Source organism: Macaca fascicularis, chromosome 5 (assembly GCF_037993035.2).
Source record: "Macaca fascicularis isolate 582-1 chromosome 5, T2T-MFA8v1.1".
Classification (NCBI taxonomy): domain Eukaryota; kingdom Metazoa; phylum Chordata; class Mammalia; order Primates; family Cercopithecidae; genus Macaca; species Macaca fascicularis.
This window is the reverse complement of record NC_088379.1, coordinates 55,366,073-55,387,078: the sequence shown is the minus strand read 5'-3', so window position 1 is coordinate 55,387,078 and position 21,006 is coordinate 55,366,073. Positions and strand designations below refer to the sequence as shown.

The window sequence follows — 21,006 nt, the reverse complement described above, 5'->3', positions numbered from 1 at the left end:
CTGAACCCTGCATCTGGGCTAAGTGGAATTTACAGATTTGAAGAGTCTATTTCGAGAACTGTGGAACCGTTACAAGAAAAAAAAAAAAAAGAACCAAGTGAAATGAACTGTCATACAATTTTAATTGGCGTATGTTTCTATAGACATATAAATGTTATCTTGTTACATTCAAATAAATATGCAGCTCTACCTGGAGGTGTCCTTGGGATAACTTATACGTGGTTGCTGTCAGGGAGGAATTTTCCATGCCCTAACATTTTCTCTCTGCTTTCCTGCCCAGGAATCCAGACAGACAGTGTGCTCTCTGCAAGGCTTCAGATAATAAGAATCTACATTCGAGAGGATGGCCGTCTTGTCATTGAATTCAAGACCCATGCCAAATTCAGAGGTAATATCAATGCCATTTTTTTCCCAACTTTTTATTAAGAAACATTTCACACATACAGAAAGTCGAAAGAATAGAACAATAAAAAACAGTCAACAATGATTAACATTTTGCTATACATCCATGTGCACATACACGCATACATACCTTTTTTTGTCACACCATTCAGAAACACGTTGCAGACTTCATGTCAAGTTACCCAAAATACTTCAGTTGACATCTCCTAAGAACAAGGACATTCTCTTATACAGTCACAACATCATGATCACTTCTAAGATACTTAGCATTGATTCAGTAATATCCAGTCTCTATTCATATTTCCTTTATTGTTCCACAAACATCATTTCCACTTATTTTTATATTTGTTATTTTATAACTGCTTACATGAAAAGAAAGAAGTTCCAGTTATGATTCATATGTTACATTGTGACTGTTATATTGCTTTAGTTTCTTTCAATCTAAAATATTCCCCCTACTTTTATTTATTCGCGACACTATTTCAGTGCAGTTTTGAAGAGTGGAGGTATCTTGCTGATAGCATTTACCCTTTTAATGATGTTTATAATTATCCTTTTCTACCAAGGACTTGAATGGCCCTAAATGTGACTTTTATCTGATGCTGAAATTTCTATTTATAAACTACAAGACTTTTCTACCTCCAAGAAACATGTTGGTTAGAATTTAAAGCTATGTATATTGAGTGTTCATTGTCACATAAAGACCCCTATTACTGTGAATATACTCATTAGCACATTTCCACAAGGATTATTCCTATTGTTTATAAATAAATACATATGACTATGATGACCATCACAAGTAGAACAATGGGCTGGGGTGAGATGCCATGCTATCCCCACCAGTGTGGAATGTATTCTAAGGGGTAAAATGGGCTAACCTTAGTTGTTTGAGAGAAGAACATTAATTCAGTTCTCAGGCTTTTGTGGGGCTCTACCACAAGTACAATCAAACTCAAGCTCTACAACAAGTACGATAAGTGCATGTGTTTCCCCTTCAAATAGGACAGTTTGTGATGGAGCACCACACTCTCCCGGATGTGAAATCTTTCATATTGACTCCAGACCACCTAGGAGGAATTGAATTTGACTTGCAGCTGTTATGGAGTGCTCAGACTTTTGATTCTCCACATCAACTCTGGAGAGCCACAAGCTCTTATAACAGGTAAATACGGTGATGGAGTCCTCCATGGGTAGAGCTGAGTGGTTTTCCATTTCTTTCAGGAGCTTGAGAAATAGTGCTTTTATCTGAAGGCTATACTTTTATTTTAAAAGGGGAATTGATAGGAATAAACCTCAGCTGGGAGTAGTGGTGCTAGCTGGTAGCCCAGCTACTCAGGAGGATCGCTGGAGCTCAGGAGTGCGAAGTTGCGGTGAGCCATGATCGCACCTGCAAATAGCCACTGCACTCCAGCCTGGGCAACAGAAAGCGATCCTATCTCTTAAAAAAAAAAAATTAATGAATTAATTAAAAGAAATGACACTCTAGCAAATAAAGAAAGAAACAAATCTTGCTCAGATCAACTTCTGATATATAAATAAGAAGTGCTCACACTTATTCCAAGAGTGAGACCAGAAGGGGCACACATCACTTCCACCCACATCCTATGGTGGGGAACTTAGTCACATGGAACACCTGCCTAGAAGGGAAGTCAGGAAATGTGTCTAACTAAAATCTTTATTGAATAAATAAATTTCATTTCAATTACAACAACCTGTAAAAAATACAGTATCTCTGATTAAGTCCATGTGTCTTTTACAAGATTTATTCCTCTCACACACCTAGTATAGAGGTAGAATAGGAATTTGACAAATAGTAAAATATCCCCCATTTAGAAAAGGGAAGAATGGAAAAAAACAAAATTAAAACCACTATAAAAAGGATAAGTGGGCAACCAGGAATCTATCATAAATATATTATCCCCATTTTGTAGATAATGAGAGTAAGAGCCATATTTAGCATTAAAATCTTACTTCAAATTGTCTTGAGAATCATTTTCAAAAAAATTTTTTCTTAACTTAAAATTTTTGATCTTATATCAGATTTTTTGTTGTATAGTGATTCTTTTGAAATCGATGTATAATAACCTTCAAGGACTGTGCTTCATGTACTTTGTCCCAGTTTACAGACAGGGAAACTGTCTTCCTTTAAGTACTCTGCTGACATCTTCATTGCCACTTGAATGAAGCCCACTCTCCTTCTGCAGCATCCAAGGCCCAGCCTCCCCTCTAGTTTTATCTCAAACCCGGGCTTTTAGCCACATTAAATATCTCACCAATCCCTGAACCCACCAGCCCATCCATACCTCCATGCTTTTGCAATTCCCTTAGGCCTTCTTCCTCTTTTCCCCTTGTATAACTAACTCCTCTGAGACTGAGCCCAGCTCAAATACTGACCCCTTTGTGACAGGTTCCCTGACTTCCCATACAGTACTAGCAGCTCCCTCCTCCTGGTTCCTACTCTGTTGCAGCTTCTGCTATAACACATCTCATTATCTTATGATGGTCTATCTGCTGGTCCCAGATTTTCACTGGATTATGAGCTTCTCCAGAGTAGAAGGCACATATGATTCATCTTAAATCCCCAGAACCACAGGTTTTAGCATGTGGTAGGTTCTGAGCAAGCACCTTTTAGCAGCTTACCTTTGAGGTGAAGAGATAAAATGCATAGATAAATGACGAAATGAAGAACCCCACCAAGCACTCCATGCTAAGCACACTGTGCGAGATACAGGGTAATATGAAGACCATAGTTCAGGGAAGAGAGAGCCAGAGGCTGGGGAGTTGTATAAGGATTCCTGAAAGAGGTGAGACAACTTATGGTCCATGTTGTAATATGGGAAATGCTTAGATTCTAGTAAGGAGATGAAAAGAGCTGCAGGATTAAAGATATGTACCTAAGACTGTGTTTGGCATGTTTGAAGGGATAGTGAGGAAATGGACCTAAGTAGTATTTAGGAATGGGGAAAAGTAGGACCGAAGGCTTGGGAGGCTATGCTATTTGTCTTGCATTCACTTGTTCAACAAGTATTTATGGAATGTTTACTGTGTGTCAGAGAAGGTTCTAGGTACCTTGAATATATTGGTAAACAAAATAAAGATCCCTAAGTATAGGACTTAAAGTAAGGAGACACAAAGCAGTACACACAATAAGCAAAGTATAACATATGTCAGAAGGTGATATGCACTATGGGAAAATGAAAGGTATGGAACAGGGTAAGGGGAAGCGGGAATGGAGAGACATTATAATTTTAATTAGAATGTTCCCAGTAGACCTTATTTGAGCAAAGACTTGAAGGAGGTGAGGGAGTTGGCTATGCAGAAACATGGAGAACAGGGTTCCTGGTAAAGTTCCTAAAATGGCAACATTTGGGCATGCTTGGAGAACAAGGATGCCCATATGGTTGGCATGAAGTGAGCAGGGAAGAGAGTAATAGGCAATAATGCTAAAGAAGAAGTCAGGGTAGGGTCACGGGGTGGGGCCCTATAAACCAGTGTTCGGCCTCTGGCTTCTACTCTCTAGTGCAAGGAGAGCCCCTACAGGGTTTGAGTAGAGCTAGACACGATCTGGCCAGGCATGGATTGTTCTGCCTATTTGAATATTTGTATTAATGAAGCATTACTATCCACATTATAGATGTCAGTTTCCATGTAATTTAAATGTGGTATACAAAGTCTCATTTCCTGCTGATCCAAGATTTGATAGAAAACTGCAGACATACAGACTTTTAGATTAGGAAGGAGCTTAGAAAATAGGAGAGTAAACAGCAGAGAAAGAAAGAAGAGTAGAAGGAGCTTACTCCCTGAAAGTCTGCATGGTTTGTTAAAATCATACAGCCATGGCAGAGGCAAGCTGAAGTTCTACTGGTTCCCAGTTTCCAGCCTGTGCCAGTCCACTACACTGACCCCAGAATGTGACATAAAAGTTTTATTATTGTTTTTAACCAAATCTTTGCTGTCACTTTACTAATAAGTAGATAAGTATCCCAAAATGGTCAAAACAAGCACAGTATTTATGAGAACTGTTCACAGATCCCTCACAAACAGTTATAATGAAGATTCACAGCCCTGCTCTCTCCATTCAATGGATGACAGACTCCCAAGGCCCTTGAAGAAGGTTCCTGAAGCTTCTGAATGCTTGGCTGCCTTCCAGGCCACCTGACAGGGCTGGAGCTGCCACCCAGTGAGAAGTGTGGGAGAAGAAGTAGGAGAGAGGTCCAAAGGCTTCCTGCTCACAGAGTCATGAACTGGAGAATCCTGGGCCCCGCATAAACAGGGAAGTCCCCAAGTCCCCATGAGTGGTCTCTAATGAGAAGTGATCTTGTTCTTCGACTTTATAAAGGGATGAGGCTATAGAGTTTGAAAGGGGAACCTCCAAATTGAGTGCGAGTGAAACGGGTGCAGGGGCGTTCTGCAGGGTGCTGCTTCCATATGCTCTAGAGTGGTGTCCTGGAATCCTGAGGCATTTGCTTCCTCCTGTGTCACAGTAGCACCTGACACTGTCACGTCTTCAGAAATGAAAGCTTTTCCATTTGGGAATGCATTGAATAGGGTATCTGTCAACAAGAAACACTAAACAGAAATTGTCAAACAAGTCTCATGAAATCCAGAGGAAATGACCAATTCTGTTCTGTCATCACCTGAGCCTTCTACGTTTTCATATGTAGTGTGCCTTTCTTAGCTTTCCTCATGAGAAGGACCTGAATACTTGAAAGTAGCTCTATTTAACACCTCTGAAGGTTAGGATAATTGGAGATGAGTTCCCAAAAATGGTGTTTGCAGACTTGTAAGGTTCTTAGATGCTGGACACAAATACCACCTGAAAACTGTTTAGTGAAGGCCATATCTTTCTGGGTAAGCCAGCAACCTATCAGTTGTTCCCTATGATCACAGTCTGCTCTGCATGTTTGCAGGAAGGACTACTCGGGAGAGTACACCATCTACCTGATCCCTTGCACAGTGCAGCCCACACAGCCATGGGTTGACCCAGGAGAGAAGCCTTTGGCCTGCACTGCACATGCCCCGGAAAGGTAGGAAAATATAGTCAATCCTCGTTATGTGTTGATTCCTTATTTGTGAATTCTCCTACTCACTAAAAATTTATTTGTAACCCCCAAATCAATATGGCGCTTTCATAGTCATTCATGGACATGCACAGCAGAGTGGCCAAACATTTGAGTCACTTAACACACACATCCCCAGCTGAAGTCAAACACACACATCCCCAGCTGGTGATACTCTGCCTTCTTGTTGTGGCTCTCATGCTACAAACAAGCGTCCTGTGTACTGTCTATTTAGTGCCATGGTTTTTGCATTTTTGTGCCTTTTGTTGATGATTTCTACATTTAGAATGGCTCCCAAGTATAATGCCGAAGTACTTTCTAGTATTTCTAAGCATCAGAAGGTTGTAATGTGCCTTATGATAACCATGAGTTTGATATAAATGAATCAACAATATATATTAAATAAGGGGTCTTTACACAGAAAGAGACATAAAACAAGGTTATATGTTAATTGGTTGATATAAATGTTGTGAACAGAGGCTCATAGGAACCTAACCCTATATTTCTTCTAGTAGCTATGGCTCAATATCCACTAATTCATTGTTTGTGGAGACTGTATAGAGCATAACAATCATGAATAATGATACTCAACCGTACATCAGCCCATATTCACCTCAGACCTGAGACTGTGTTGTGCTCTATATTCATTCATTCATTCATTCATATTTATTCAGTTCTCATGTGTTTTGCTCTGGTTGAGGTGTTGAAGTGATAGCACTACACCAGAGCAGAGGATTGAAAGTAATCTGTGCTCTCAGGCAGTTTATAGTCTAGAGTCACCTTTCTAGGAGCTGTGCAAAGTATAGAGAAAACATTGCTGAGATAAAATGCCCAAGACAGAATCTGACATTAACATTAAGAGAAGACTATATGTGGCTTTTAAATAAAAGACTGAGAATTGGCTATTGGATTTGGCAGTACTGAGGTCATTGGTGGACTCCGCCAAGAGCAGGTTTGGTGGACCAAAGGGGATACAAGCCTAATTGGGGAGAGCTTGAGAGAGAGGTGAGAAAGTAGAGACAGCAGGGATAAACAGTGCTTGCGGAGTTTCTATAGAGGATGCCAGAGCAAAGGGGCAATAACTCGAAACAGATGAGGAGTCAAATAAACAGCAGGTTTTATTTGCTTTATTTTGGGATACTTGTATGCTGGTGGGAATAATCCAGTTGAGGGGAAATGTGATGATGCAGGGGATAGAGGGAAAGCTTGCAGAGCCAGGTCCTTGAGTAGAGCAGGGGAGTAGATCCAGGGCATGAGGGAAGGGCTGGCCATAGCTGGAAGCACAGAGTTCATCCACTGAAGAGGCAGGCAGAGAATCAATGGAAGCAGGTGAGAGGAGAATTGGGAGACTGGGAGGGTAAGGATGACAACGTGGATATCTGATTGAAACTATTCTCCCTGTGAAATGAAAAGCCCTACATCTGCTGAAAGTGAAGAATGTCGAGGTTTGAGAAGAGAGGAGCAAAGAAACAGGGCCATCTCAGACAGTGGAAAAGAGTAAATATACTAGAGGGTTACAGCTAGCCGCAGATCAGGCAGTGTGGAACTGCCTTTAAATTGTCATATTATCGACATAAAACTGTACATATTTAAACTATACAATTCAGTAAATTCTTACCTGTGTATACACTTGTATCACCACAGTCAACATAGTGACAAGATAGGGAACATATCCATTTCCAAAAAGATTCCTCGTGCGCCTTTGTAGTTCCTCCCTCGCATCATCCCTTCCCTTTCTGCAGATAACCACGATCTGTTTTCTGCCACTATAGATGAGTTTGCATTTTCTAGAGTTTTTTTATAAATGACATCATACAGTGTGGATTCTCTCTCTCTGGCTCATCTCACTCACCATGATTATTTTGACTCATCTGTGTTGGGTGTATCAGTAATTGTTCCTGTCATTGCTGGGTTGTACTTCCTGTTATGGATGTACTACAGTTTGTTTATCAGTGATCAACTGATGAACATTTCAGTTGTGTCCAGTTTGGGGCTATGATAAATAAAGCTTCTATGAACCTGTATGTATGAACTTTATATAAACATGTGCTTTCTGTTTTCTTATGTAAATACCTAAAAATGGAGTGACTGGATCATATGACAGATGTATGTTTAACTTTTAAGAAACTGCCGAATTGTCTTCCAGCGTGTTTGTGAACATGTAACTATGTATGTCCATTCCCACCATGAGAGTGCACATGCTCCCTTTCCCGTGCATTCTGCTAATGTGGTCGGGAGGTCCTGGTGTGGTTGAACAATTAAGGAGTAGGAGGAAAAGAAGAGAGGAGCTGGAAAGACATAAGGTGGTAGAGAGCAAGGTGTTGGAAATGAGATTTTTGGCGCTGGTGCATAATGGGACTATGAAGAGTAGGTAGCTGTAGCAGGGTAGTGAACAAGCTGTTTGGAGGTGAGGGAGTCAAGGAACTGGGAGTCTTGGGTAGTCGGTAGTTCATCTGAGTGGATGTTTAAGTCCCAAAGATTCATGGCAGTAACAATGCCAGGTAGCACCATAGTTAGCCAAATGAAGGAAGGAAGGTGACCAGAAAAATGGTAGTTGGCTGCAGTAAGAGAGAACAATGGGAAAATAATCTGATGGGATATGCTGGAGAATTTTAATTCATTTAAATTTTTAAAAATTATGCAATATTTCAGATACTCAGAAGACTATATATATATATATCATATAGCAGATCCACCACCCACCTTAAGAAACTCAAGGAACAGAACATTACAGTACTCCTTCAATACCCTCAATGCCCCTACCCAATCATACTCCCTCTCTCTTCCCCACTAGGGTCACCATTAACCTGATATTTGTATTTATTATTCATTGGTTTGGTTTATGTTTATACCTCATGTATACTTCTACATGGTTTTGCAAGTTTTTGAACTCTAGACAATAGTCCCCCCTTATCATTGGAGTATATGTTCCAAGAGCCCCAGTGGATGCCTGAAACCACACGTAATAGCAAACACTGTATGTGCAATGTTTTTTCAGTCTGCTAACCAAGACAGCTACTAAGTGACTGACAGGTGGGTAGCATATACAATGTGGAGATGCTGAACAAAGGGACGATTCATGTTCCAGGCAGGATGGAGCAGAAAGGCACAAGATTCCATCATGCTAGTAAAAATGGTGCATAATTTAAAACTTATGAATTGTTTATTTCTGGAATTTTTTTGTTTAATGTTTTTGGACTATGGTAGGCCTTGGGTAACTGAAACTGAGGAAAGCAAACCCATGGATGAGAAGGGAACTACTGTATGTAAGTTTCATACTGCATGAATTCTCTCTGCTACTCTTTTTTTTAACTCAGTGAATCATTTGTTGATTCATTTGTATTGATTCATGTAACTGTAGTTTGTTGCTCACTGCATTAAGGTGTTCATTGTAGGAAAATTCCACGATGTATTTAACCACTCCCTTTGACTTTCTATTATAAAGAAAATTCTTTTTTTTTTTTTTTTGAGACGGAGTCTCGCTCTGTCACCCAGGCTGGAGTGCAGTGGCCAGATCTCCGCTCACTGCAAGCTCTGCCTTTCGGGTTCACGCCATTCTCCTGCCTCAGCCTCCCGAGCAGCTGGGACTATAGGTGCCCGCCACCACGCCCGGCTAGTTTTTTGGATTTTTTAGTAGAGACGGGGTTTCACCAGGTTAGCCAGGATGGTCTTGTTCTCCTGACCTTGTTATCCGCCCGTCTCGGCCTCCCAGAGAAGAAATTCTTATATATATCTCTTGGTACACATGTGTAAGAAGAGTTTCTCCAGGGTAGGTTCTGGATTTTTTAAAGGGAGAGAGGAACAATGACTTGAAACTGGCTAAAGGGATCAAGGAGGACACCAATGCTGTCCTCAGGCCCTGTGTGGCATAAATGTGGGAGGTGGCAGAGGAAGAATGTTGTTGAGGATACTGAGGCTTCGGAGTTGGGGGTCCTTGCCTTACATCAGGGAGATTATTACTTGCAGATGCCCCAGTATTCCCAGGGTGACTTTCCCCCAGGCCTAACCTTGGATCCCCTATATGGCTCCATATGGATGCAATAGAATTACAACACACATACAAAATCAAGACTGATACAGGGAAATTGGACTTAATACAAAATAATTGTGTCTCATATTGTGACTATTTTGGGGAGGCCTGTCATATATTTTAACCTTATAAATAATAAAATAATCTCATGTTCATTATTTATTCCTATAATGTTTTCTCATGTGCCTGGCACTATGATGGATTCTAGTAATATGAGCATCAACAAGAAAAATCTGTTTCCCTGAGTCAGGAAAATGAGCATGTGATACAGCTCATGGTTATCTCAAAGCTGTTGAAACAGGGTTATGAGGGCTCCAAGTTCTTCCAACAGCCCAACCCTCTCAAATCTACCACTGGGGTACCTTCAACAGAAAGTAGGGAATGGGAAGATGGACTCTGTTGGAAGGGTAAAAAATCAAAATGTCACTCATTCACCACTCTTTGACATATATATGTGTCAGGAGCTTGGCTAGCACTGAGTAGGCAATGGTGAGATGGACCGTGGAACCTGCAGTGGGTAAAGCGGACTTCAATCAGTCAGTCAGTCAGTCACACATTTAAATAAAATTTCAGACCGTGCTAAACACTGTGAGAGAAAAGCACAAAGTGTAACAGGAAGAGATGACAAGGGACCAAACTATCCTTGGAGGTAAGAGAAAGAGGGAAAGCTTTCTAGAGAAAGCGGTGATTCAGTTGAAACCTAAGGAGGAGAGGAAAAAGGAGAGGTTGTTCTGGCAGTGTGTCTAGGAATGCCAAGGCCAGAAAGCTGTAGAATTCATTATCACTCATCTCAAATTGGTCCTTAGGACTTCCAAGAAAAGTGTAATACAATGGTTCCCTCATTCATACATTATCTCATTCCTCTCACCTATTTTTGTATGCTTTTTTTTTTTAAAAAAAAAAAAGATAATTATTATACTTTAAGTTCTGGGATATATGTGCAGAACATTCAGGTTTCTTACATAGGTATACATGTGCCATGGTGGTTTGCTGCACCCCTCAACCCGTCACCTATATTAGGTATTTCTCCTAATGCTACCCCTCCCCTAACACCCCACCTCCTGACAGGCCCCAGTGTGTGATGTCTCCCTCCCTGTGTCCATGTGTTCTCATTGTTCAACTCCCACTTATGAGAGAGAAGATGCGGTGTTTAGTTTTCTGTTCCTGTGTTAGTTTGCTGAGAATGATGGTTTCCAGCTTCATCCATGTCCCTGCAAAGGGCATGAACTCATCCGTTTTTATGGATGCATAGTATTCCATGGTGTATATGTGCCACAGTTTCTTTATCCAGTATATCATTGATGGGCATTTGGGTTGCTTCCAAGTCTTTGCTGTTGTGATTAGTGCTGCAATAAACATACGTGTGCATGTGTCTTTCTAGTAGAATGATTTATAATCCTTTGAGTATATACCCCGTAATGGGATTGCTGGGTCAAATGGTATTTCTGGTTCTAGATTCTTGGGAATCACCACACTGTCTTCCACAATGGTTGAACTAATTTACACTCCCACCATCAGCGTAAAAGCATTCCTATTTCTCTACATCCTCTCCAGCATCTGTTATTTCCTGACTTTTTAATGATCACCATTCTAACTGGCGCAAAATGGTATAAATGTTTTCTTTTGAGAAGTGTCTGTTCATATCCTTTGCCCACTTTTTGATGGAGTTGTTTTTTTCTTGTAAATTTCTTTAAGTTCCTTGTAGATTCTGGATATTAGCCCTTTGTCAGATGGATAGATTGCAAACATTTTCTCCCATTCTACAGATTGCTTGTTCACTCTCATGATAGTTTATTTTGCTGTGCAGAAGGTCTTTAGTTTAGTTAGATCCCACTTGTCAATTTTGACTTTTGTTGTCATTACTTCTGGTGTTTTAGTCATGAAGTCCTTGCCCATGCCTGTGTCCTGAATGGTATTGGCTAGGTTTTCTTCTAGGGTTTTTATGGTTTTAGGTCTTACGTTTAAGTGTTTAATCCATCTTAAGTTAATTTTTGTATAAGGTGTAAGTAAGGAAGTGGTCCAGTTTCAGTTTTCTGCATATGGCTAGCCAGTTTTCCCAACACTATTTATTAAATAAAGAATCCATTGCTTGTTTTTGTCAAGTTTGTCAAAGATCAGATGGTTGTAGATGTGTGGTTTTATTTCTGAGGCCTTTGCTCTGTTCCATTGGTCTATATATCTGTTTTGGTACCAGTACTATGCTGTTTCAGTTACTGTAGCCTTGTAGTATAGTTTCAAGTCAGGTAGCGTGATGCCTCCAACTTTGTTCTTTTTGCGTAGGATTTTCTTGACTATACGGGCTCTTTTATGGTTCCATATGAAATTTAAAGTAGTTTTTTTCTAATTCTGTGAAGAAAGTCAGTTGTAGCTTGATGGGAAGAGTATTGAATCTGTAAATTACTTTGGGCACTATGGCCATTTTCACAATATTGATTCTTCCTATCCATGAGCATGGAATATTTTTCCATTTGTTGGTGTTCCTTGAGCAGTGGTTTGTAGTTCTCCTTAAAGAGGTCCTTCACATCCCTTGTAAGTTGGATTCCTAGGTATTTTATTCTCTTTGTAGCAGTTGTGAATGGGAGTTCACTGATGATTTGGCTCTCTGTTTGTCTATTATTTGTGTCTAGGAATGCTTGTGACTTTTGCACACTGATTTTGTATCCTGAGACTTTGCAGAAGTTGCTTATCAGCTTAAGGAGATTTTGTGCTGAGATTGTGAGGTTTTCTAAATATACAATCATGTCATCTGCAAACAGAGACAATTTGATTTCCCCTCTTCCTATTTGAATACCCTTTATTTCTTTCCCTTGCCTGATTGCCCTGGCCAGAACTTCCAATACTCTGTTGAATAGGAGTGGTGAGAGGTGGCATCTTTGTCTTGTGCTGGTTTTCAAAGGGAATGCTTCCAGCTTTTGCCCATTCAGTATCATATTGGCTATGGGTTTGTCACAAGTAGCTCTTATTATTTTGACATATGTTTCACCAATACCTAGTTTATTGAGAGTTGTTAGCATGAAGGGCTGTTGTATTTTATCGTACGCCTTTTCTTCCTCTTGCCTATTTCATTTCTTCCCACAAACTTGATGCTTCTCCCCTGTTGTCACCTTCACCTGGTGACCTTTCTGTCCTGTTGGAGTGAAGAAACAGAGGAAATCAGAAGAGAACTTATGCAAGCATCTATCATCATACTTATATCTGTGCATCAGACCTACCAGCATGTATCTGTGCATGTACTCCATGTGGCCGACAAAGTCTAAAATATTTACTATCTGGCTGTTTACAGAAAAACTTTGTTAGCCTCTCTGTTCTAGGTACTTACACCGAAATGTTAACAATATCCTTGAAACTTCTCTTATTCTGGCACTGTCATCTAGGATTTTAGGCCTCCCCTTTAAAATATATTAAAAATCCAAGTATTTTCACTGCCCACCTGACAAAAGCCCTGGTCAGAACCATTATCATCACTTGTCTAAATTAGTGAAATAGCCTCTTAACAAAGTCCCCTGCAGCCACCCTGCAGTCTCTTCTTAACACAGCAAACCCCACTCACTTTTTCAAAACACTCCACAGTTTAAATAAACCCTAAAGTCCTGACAGTACCGGTAAGGCTTTATGGGATCTGGTCCCAAGTTACCTCTCTGATCTTATCTCCCTCACTGTTCTCCAGCCACCCTGGCCAACTGGCCGTTCCTCTAATGTATTGTGCACACTCTTACCCCAGACCTTTTGTCTTTGCCATTTCCTCTTCCTGGAGGGCTTCCTCTCCACATAGCCACATGTCTTACTCCATTGCCTGCTTCAAGCCTTTGGGTGTTTTCCTCTCACTGAGGCCTTCCATGACTGAGTTTCTTCCTTTCTCTCTCTTTATGGTATATATTTAAGGTGTAAAACATTGCGTTTTGATACACATAGTGAAATGATTACTACAGTCAAAAAACTTAACATACCCATCTCCTCACATAGTTACCTGCATGCACATGTGTGTGTGTGTGTAAGAGTATCTGAAATCTACTCTCTTAGGAAATGTCCAGTACATAATATTATTGCAACTTTGTACCTTTTGACTTACATTTCCCCATATCCCCATCCTTGTCACCCCCGGTAGCCACTGTTCTCTTTGTTTCTATGTATCTGGCTTTTGGAATTTTTTGCTCCTGCCTGAATCCAGCTTTTTTGATTCCATATATAAGTGAAATTGTGCAGTATTTTTCTGTGTCTGGCTTATTTCACATAGTATAATGTTCTCTAGGTTCATCCATGTTGTCACAAATGGCAAGATGTCCTTATTTTTTTTAAGACTGACTATTTCACACCACAATAAAGAAAATACACCACATTTTCTTTATTGATTAATCCACTGATGGACACTGGTTGTTTCCAAATCTTAACTATTGTGAATAATATTACGATGAACATAGGAGTGCAGATATCTCTACAAGATGCTGATTTCCCCTTGTTTGGGTGTATACCAGGAATAACGATTGCTGGGTCATGTCCTAGTTCTATTTTTAATTTTTTGAGGATGCTCCATACTGTTTTACATAATGACTGCACCAATTTATACCCATGACCATATTATTTAGAATTTCCAGCTGAACCTCTTTCTAGCATTATCCTTTCTCTGCCTAATTTTTCTCCTTATCACCTGTTACCTTTTAGCATGCTATATTATTTTTTATTTATTTTGCTTACTATCTTCCTTAGAATCCTGAGATCATATTTTTCTGTTTTGTCCACAGATGAATTCCTATTACTAGAACAATGTCTATTATATAATATATACTCAGTGAATATTTGCTGAATAAATCAGCCCTGAGGCACTAGAGATCATGGAGTAGAGAGCTGGTCAGGAGACTGAAAGAAGGCCAGTCTGGCTAGATCCCAGAAAGGGAGGGAAGGGGAAGAGTAGCAGGAGATGAGGCTGGAGAAATAGGTAGAGGCCAGAGCTTTATAGGTCATACTTCCCTCTAAGGGATGTGGGAAACCACTGAAGGATATTAAGCAAATTTGAGTTTTTGAAAATGACACTGGCTCATCCACCGAGGCATGTAGAATAGTCTAGAAGGAACTAATAGTGGCTCCAGGGAGACCAGTTAAGGGGCTGGCACCTCTTTTGTTGCCTTTTGCTGAGATACTAACACTAGAAGGAAGAGCATACTGAGTTTGGGTTATCTGACAGCCATGTAGAGCTACCATTCGACAGCCAGCTATGTGTTTCTGGAGCTTAGAGGAGAAATCTGGATTAGATAGTTAAATTTGGCATTACTACCTTTGAGATGGCAAATGCACTCGATGACAAGGCTGAGATCATCTTGGGTGAAGTTATTGAGGGAGAACAATAAGGATCCCAGAACTGAGCCTTGGGGAGCCCTTACCTGACACAGAAGGAAAGGGCTCAGGAAGAAGGCTGGGGAGGTAGGCACACAGAGCAAGGCAAGAAGGTCCCAGAACTGAGCCTTGGGGAGCCCTTATCTGCCAGAAGGAGACACGGAAGGAAGGGGCTCAGGAAGAAGGCTGGGGAGGTAGGCACACAGAACAAGGCAAGAGAGTATCGCTTAGCAAGTCCCGAAAGTGAGACATGGATAAATAAAATTTTGATCAGGTCGAAAGAGTCAAAACCTCAGAGCATGCAGCTCTGGGAAGAAATCTAGCTGCGCTCCAAAGCAGGGAGTACTTTAGAAGTCAAAGAGCAATTCTGGGAGCCCCCAGAGTGAAAGGGCCAAAAAAAGCAAAGGATACCAGAGTCTAAAGACTAATTAATTATTTTTTAAGATTAATTATTTCTGTTCAAAAGAAATAACAACCAAATAAAGTCCTTTTACCATACACATCCCTTTATTCTGTGAATATTTAGTGCCCACAACAAATCTCTGTGTACAATCCTGAGGAAGGTGGGGAAGGGAGGGTGACTCAAATGACATATGCAACGCTGACCCTGCTCTCAAAGAGCTCTTGTTTCTCCTTGTGTTTAGATTCCTGATACCCATTGCATTCCAGCAGACCAACCGCCCTGTGCCAGTTGTGTATTCACTTAACACTGAATTTCAGCTCTGCAATAATGAGAAGGTGTTCCTAATGGATCCCAATACATCTGATATGTCACTGGCAGAAATGGATTACAAAGGAGCCTTTTCAAAAGGTAAGTTGCTTCCTCCACCTGCAGAAGGAGGCTCTGCCTGGATATGAGAAGCTTTTGGTAAGTTGCTGGACGGGCATCTCTGCTCATAAGCTCTCAGTCAGCTCCCCAGTAAAGATCCCCCAGGGTTGGTTCCAGGACAGCCAGGATAGAATCAAGGAACAGGCCCATTTCATGCTGTTTCAAAATCAAATCACAACTTGGCACTATAATGATTGGCAGTGTGATGTCATGGAAAAGCAATGGTCTGAGTAGCAAGAAGACTGGAATTTCCGATCAGATTCTAGCACATCGTCTAACTCTGGGTCAGTTATTTTCTCAACTCTCCAACCCCATTGCCTCCCAGTCTCAAAGGAATGCCAAACATGTATGTTCTCCATCATGCTTTCTCTGCTGGAAATGGCTCACTTCATGGTCACTTCTCCATCCATTTGCCGCAGGCTGGATTCTATCCTATCTTTCTCTTGTCAATGACACCAAATCGATGCATTCTAGCACTTTTTTCCTGTTGGGTTTCCTTTCCATCAGCTTCATCTGACACCATCTTGCCTCTCAGATGACTCCTTCTCACTGTCCTGTCCCTGGCCTCCATCCTCTGCCCCTTCCGTGTTAGTGTCCCCAGGTTCCATGCTTGGCTCATTCTATTCTTACTCTGAGTGCTGCCTCTGGTCATCCCCATGGCTTGGGCCATCCCTTTACCCTGAACTTCTTATACTCCTACTGTTCTGCGGCCACTTGATTTGACCTCATCCTGGATCTCTCCGAGCTTCATTTCTATGTTTCCATTTGCAGATATGAAACTACCGAAGCTCTCCAAGCAGCATGTCTTTCAGACACCTAGAGATGCCTGAGACTGCATTTGTCTCCTTCCAAGCATGGTCCTCCCACATCTGCTACCCTACTGACTGCATCACCATCCTCCTGTGTGCCCCAACCAAAAATCTCAGGGTTATCCTCAACTTCCCCTTCCTACATCCCACATCCCATCTATCATTAAGATGAGTGGAATCTGATTCCTAGACATTTCTTGAGTTCATCCTCTTGCCTCACAGCTAAATTTTAGATGCCTATCTCTAACTAGAGGATTAAAATAGCCCCTACCAGGTCTCTGTGACTGAAATCTCTTTGTCCTTGACCCATTCGCCATGTTTCTAAGGTCCAAGTGTGTTATTATGTTTTTGCTTAAAACCCTCCAGTGTTTCTTGTTACTTATATATTTGAGTCCAGCCTCCTCAGCACGGTTTGTCTATCTCCCCAGGAGCCTCTCCTGCCAGAGCTTCTATACATCCTCCACTCTTGTCACACTGACTTACTTAGCACCACATAGTAAATGTTTGGGATGAGCATTTGGAATTAGCTGGATTTGTGCTAATTCCAAAATCCTCCTACCGCCAAATCATTGCTGTGAAACCTTGAATAAGTTACTAAAATGGGAATAATAATTGAAGCTATATTTTGGGCTCTTGGTAGGATTAAGTAAGTTAGTTGCATGTAAAGAGCTTGGTGCCATAACCAACACATAGGAAATAATGCCTACACCAGGACTTATACCCTTGAAGCATTCAGTAATTTGTACATGGACTTTTTTTATTTTTTATTTTTTTTTTTTTTGCCTAGAATGTTCTCTCCTGCTTCTCACTCCCACCCCAAATGCACTGTCTGACAAATGCCTACGTGTGTTTCAGGATACTGCTCAAATATCAACTGTCTTGAAATCCTTCCATACCATTCCCTAGGCAGATTTCTGTACTTGGTTTCATGCTCTCTTAATATGACATACCTTCCTCTATTATAAAATGTAACAGTATAGCATTTGGGTGATTAATAGGGTATTGTGGTGGTTTGGTTTGAGAGCATAGTACCTTGACTTGGAATCCCACCCTCACCATTTGCTTGCTTTGTGACTTTCAGCAAATCACTTAGCCCCACTCAGTGCCAAGTTTCTCATCTGCAAAATTGTGAGCACTACATGAGTTATTGCATGAGAGGACTTGGTATAGTACCTGGCAAATAGTATAAGTTTGATAAATGTGAGTTATTTCAATCAATTACTTTGTGTTTGTTTCCACCCTCTCAACTGCATCTCACACACCTTGGTATACCCTATGCATAACAGAATACTTTGTTTCCCTTAAATGCTTAATTAATGCTTATTGGAAAAAAAAAAAAAAAAAGAAGCAACAAATGTTCCCTAGCAAGAAAACTCAGAGAGAAAAAGAAAAGAATAAAAAAGAAGCAATAAATGAATAAATGAGTATTTTAGGGGCACATGGAATCATGGAGCTCTTCATAGAAAGGTGCTGTTCACTCTAAGGGAGCATGTTTAACCATTTCAACCCTTGACATTTGTTTTTCTTTCATCTTAAAGTCTGACCTAATTAATGCCTTTCAATCTTTTCAGGTCAAATCCTTTATGGCCGAGTACTTTGGAATCCAGAACAAAACCTTAATTCTGCTTACAAACTCCAGCTGGAGAAAGTCTATCTTTGTACGGGCAAGGATGGCTATGTCCCTTTCTTTGATCCCACAGGGACAATCTACAATGAAGGGCCCCAGTATGGATGCATTCAGCCAAACAAACACCTAAAACACAGATTCCTACTGTTGGTATGCTAAGTATTCTCACTATTAGTGTGAAAAAGCAGACACTTGAGCAGATTTCCTCAGCTATGACTTCTCCCTAAAGTAGACAGAGCCCACTCTTGATAGTTTCCTCTCTCTATATGTTTGTGTTGTTGTTTCTTTCAGATCAGCTAAATACTAGTATATATGTGGTGGTTATGGTGGGTAACAAGACGAGCTTCTATTGACGTTCTAGGAAGAGGAAACTCCAGGCCAGTGTTTCTCAGAGTATGGTTCAGAGACCTGGAGTGTCCCCATATTCTTTCAGGGAGTCTACAGAGTCAAAATTACTTTCAAAATAATATGATGATGCTTTTTTTTTTTTTCATACTTATTCCCTCACGAGTTTAGAGAGTTTAAAAAGTTTATCAATACAACTTCAGATTCCACATTGTAATGAATCCTTAAAAAATAACCACTCACCAAGTTTTGATTTAGTATCAAAAAAGAGGCAGGGTGTGGGTGGCTCATGCCTGTAATCTCAACACTTTGGGAGGCTGAGGTGGGAGAATCACTTAAGCTTAGGAGTTTAAGACAAGCCTGAGAAACATAAGGAGACCCCATATCTATAAAAAAAGATTTGAAAATTAACTGGGCTTGGTGGCATGCACTTGTAGTCACAGCTACTTGGGAGGCTGAGGTGAGAAATCACTTGAGCCTGGGAGGTCAAGGATGCAGTGAGCCAAGACTGCACCACTGCACTCCAGCCTGGGCAACAAAACGAGACCCTGTCTCAAAAAAAAAAAAAGCCATAATTATTTGAAAAAGCTATTAACTGCATAGCTTTATGAGGCCAGATTTTCTTCATACACTTTAGACAAAACTGCATATCACAACTGATTGAATTCAGAAGCAGTTATGAGAATCCAGTTTTTTCCCTGAGATTACAAAAATGTAAAACATTGCCAGCTCTCTTTATTGGGGGAGGGAATGAATTTAGGTATTTTCACTAAAAAATATCTTACTTAACATGTAACGAGTTTCTTGTCAGTTTAAAATGAATTAATAAGTAAACACTTAGAATTTTTTCAGGTTTAATTTTTAACACAGTAAATGTTGATAGATGTAAGACACATAAAAACTCTCTGGGGTCCTTGATTTTTAAGTGTGTAAAGGGTCCTGAGACCAAATAACTTGAGAATTATTGGGCTAGAATAGCCCACTTTTTGCATTTGGAGATCACAAAAGCCACTGCATGTCCTTTTTGAAAAGGACAGTGGGTTCCCGGAGGTAGTGTATTAGTCTGTTCTCACGCTGCTAACAACGACATGCCTGAAACTGGGTAATTTATAAAGGAAAGAGGTTTCATTGACTCACAGTTCAGCATGGCTGGGGAGGCCTCAGGAGACTTACAATCATAGCAGAAGGAGAAGCAAATATGTCCTTCTTCACATGGCGGCAGCAAGGAGAAGTGCGAGCAAAGGGGAAAAAGCCTCTTAAAAAACCATCAGATCTCATGAAAACTCACTCACTATCACAAGAACACCATGGAGGTAACTGCCCCCATGATTCAATTACTTGCCACCGGGTCCCTCCCATGACACATGCAGATTATAGGAACTATAATTCAAGATGAGATTTGGTGGGGACACAGCCAAAGCATATCAGGCAGCCACTGACTTAAGGAGAGGGCTTTGCAACACACACTCTCCCAACCCAACCTAAAGCCAGGAGTGATGAGTACTTTTCTCTTCCCAGTCACTGCCACCTACCAATATAGTGGAACCATCTTTCTAAATCTTGCTTTTCTTTTTTCTGAAATCCTAGGACCGCAATCAGCCAGAGGTAACTGATAAGTACTTCCATGATGTGCCTTTTGAGGCTCACTTTGCCTCTGAGTTGCCTGATTTCCATGTGGTCAGTAGCATGCCAGGTGTGGATGGATTTACTCTAAAAGTAGATGCACTCTATAAGGTGAGTTTGGTGAGAAGAACAGAAGCTTAAGATCAAGTCTACTTTAAAGTTTGAAAAAAAAAAAGGAGGCGAACTGCAACATCTCTGGATTCTTCATCATTCTGCCATTCTTGCTGGCAGATCTTTTCTTATTATTGTTAAGCTTATCACCCAACCAAAATTTTCACATGTATCCCCAGTAGACCAAAACAATGATACAATTATTTAATTTGCATATAGTCACTTGTCACTGTGCACATCATGGCTGCATGTGACACTCCAGTTTTTCCTAAGTTCTTTTATATTGCATCCCTTTTTGGTTCTATGCTAGACCAGCTGATTTTCACAGACATATGAAAAACATTTAACAAAATCATAATACAATACAGCAATTTAGAATGGCAAGAATTACTACTATTTGATAAACAAAAATACTTTAAGTCTCAGCAATGAACATGAACTTTCAAGATCAAATTTCACTTTTTTTCTGCCTCCAAATATTAATCTGTGACCCTTCAGAACTATTATCACACTTCAGAAGTTATTTCAAAACCACGAAGGGTTTAATGGAGAAAGATGAGGGGGAGATAAAATACTTGATGATATAGCCTGATCCAGAAAGTGTTTAGAAAATGTTTGTCACGTATCTGTGTACTCTGCACACAGTGTATGTTTAGTGAATATTTTGTCCAATGACTCCATTTTCGCTGAAGTTCACCGATAAATAGTAAATTGACATAACATAATTGAAGGTCACTATAAATAAATGTAGTTTTTAATGCTATTATTTCACTGCTATCAATAAAGACAGACAAATATAAACCTTCACTTAGCGAAAGAGACCATGAAAGATAATTCCTTAG

The 21,006-nt window shown here is 40.4% G+C and overlaps 1 protein-coding gene across 6 annotated transcripts in view; it reads left to right on the top strand.

Moving 5' to 3' along the window:
• Positions 1-21,006, top strand: part of FRAS1 (Fraser extracellular matrix complex subunit 1) — a 449,074-nt gene that overhangs the window by 424,090 nt on the left and 3,978 nt on the right. For all 6 annotated transcript variants that reach the window (XM_045392441.3, XM_005554975.5, XM_065545065.2 and 3 more), the window contains 6 exons: positions 281-388; positions 1,405-1,564; positions 5,313-5,429; positions 15,465-15,631; positions 18,030-18,235; positions 20,018-20,164. In XM_045392441.3, coding sequence (XP_045248376.2) covers positions 281-388; positions 1,405-1,564; positions 5,313-5,429; positions 15,465-15,631; positions 18,030-18,235; positions 20,018-20,164 — 905 coding nt within the window. The remainder of the gene's footprint in view (positions 1-280; positions 389-1,404; positions 1,565-5,312; positions 5,430-15,464; positions 15,632-18,029; positions 18,236-20,017; positions 20,165-21,006) is intronic.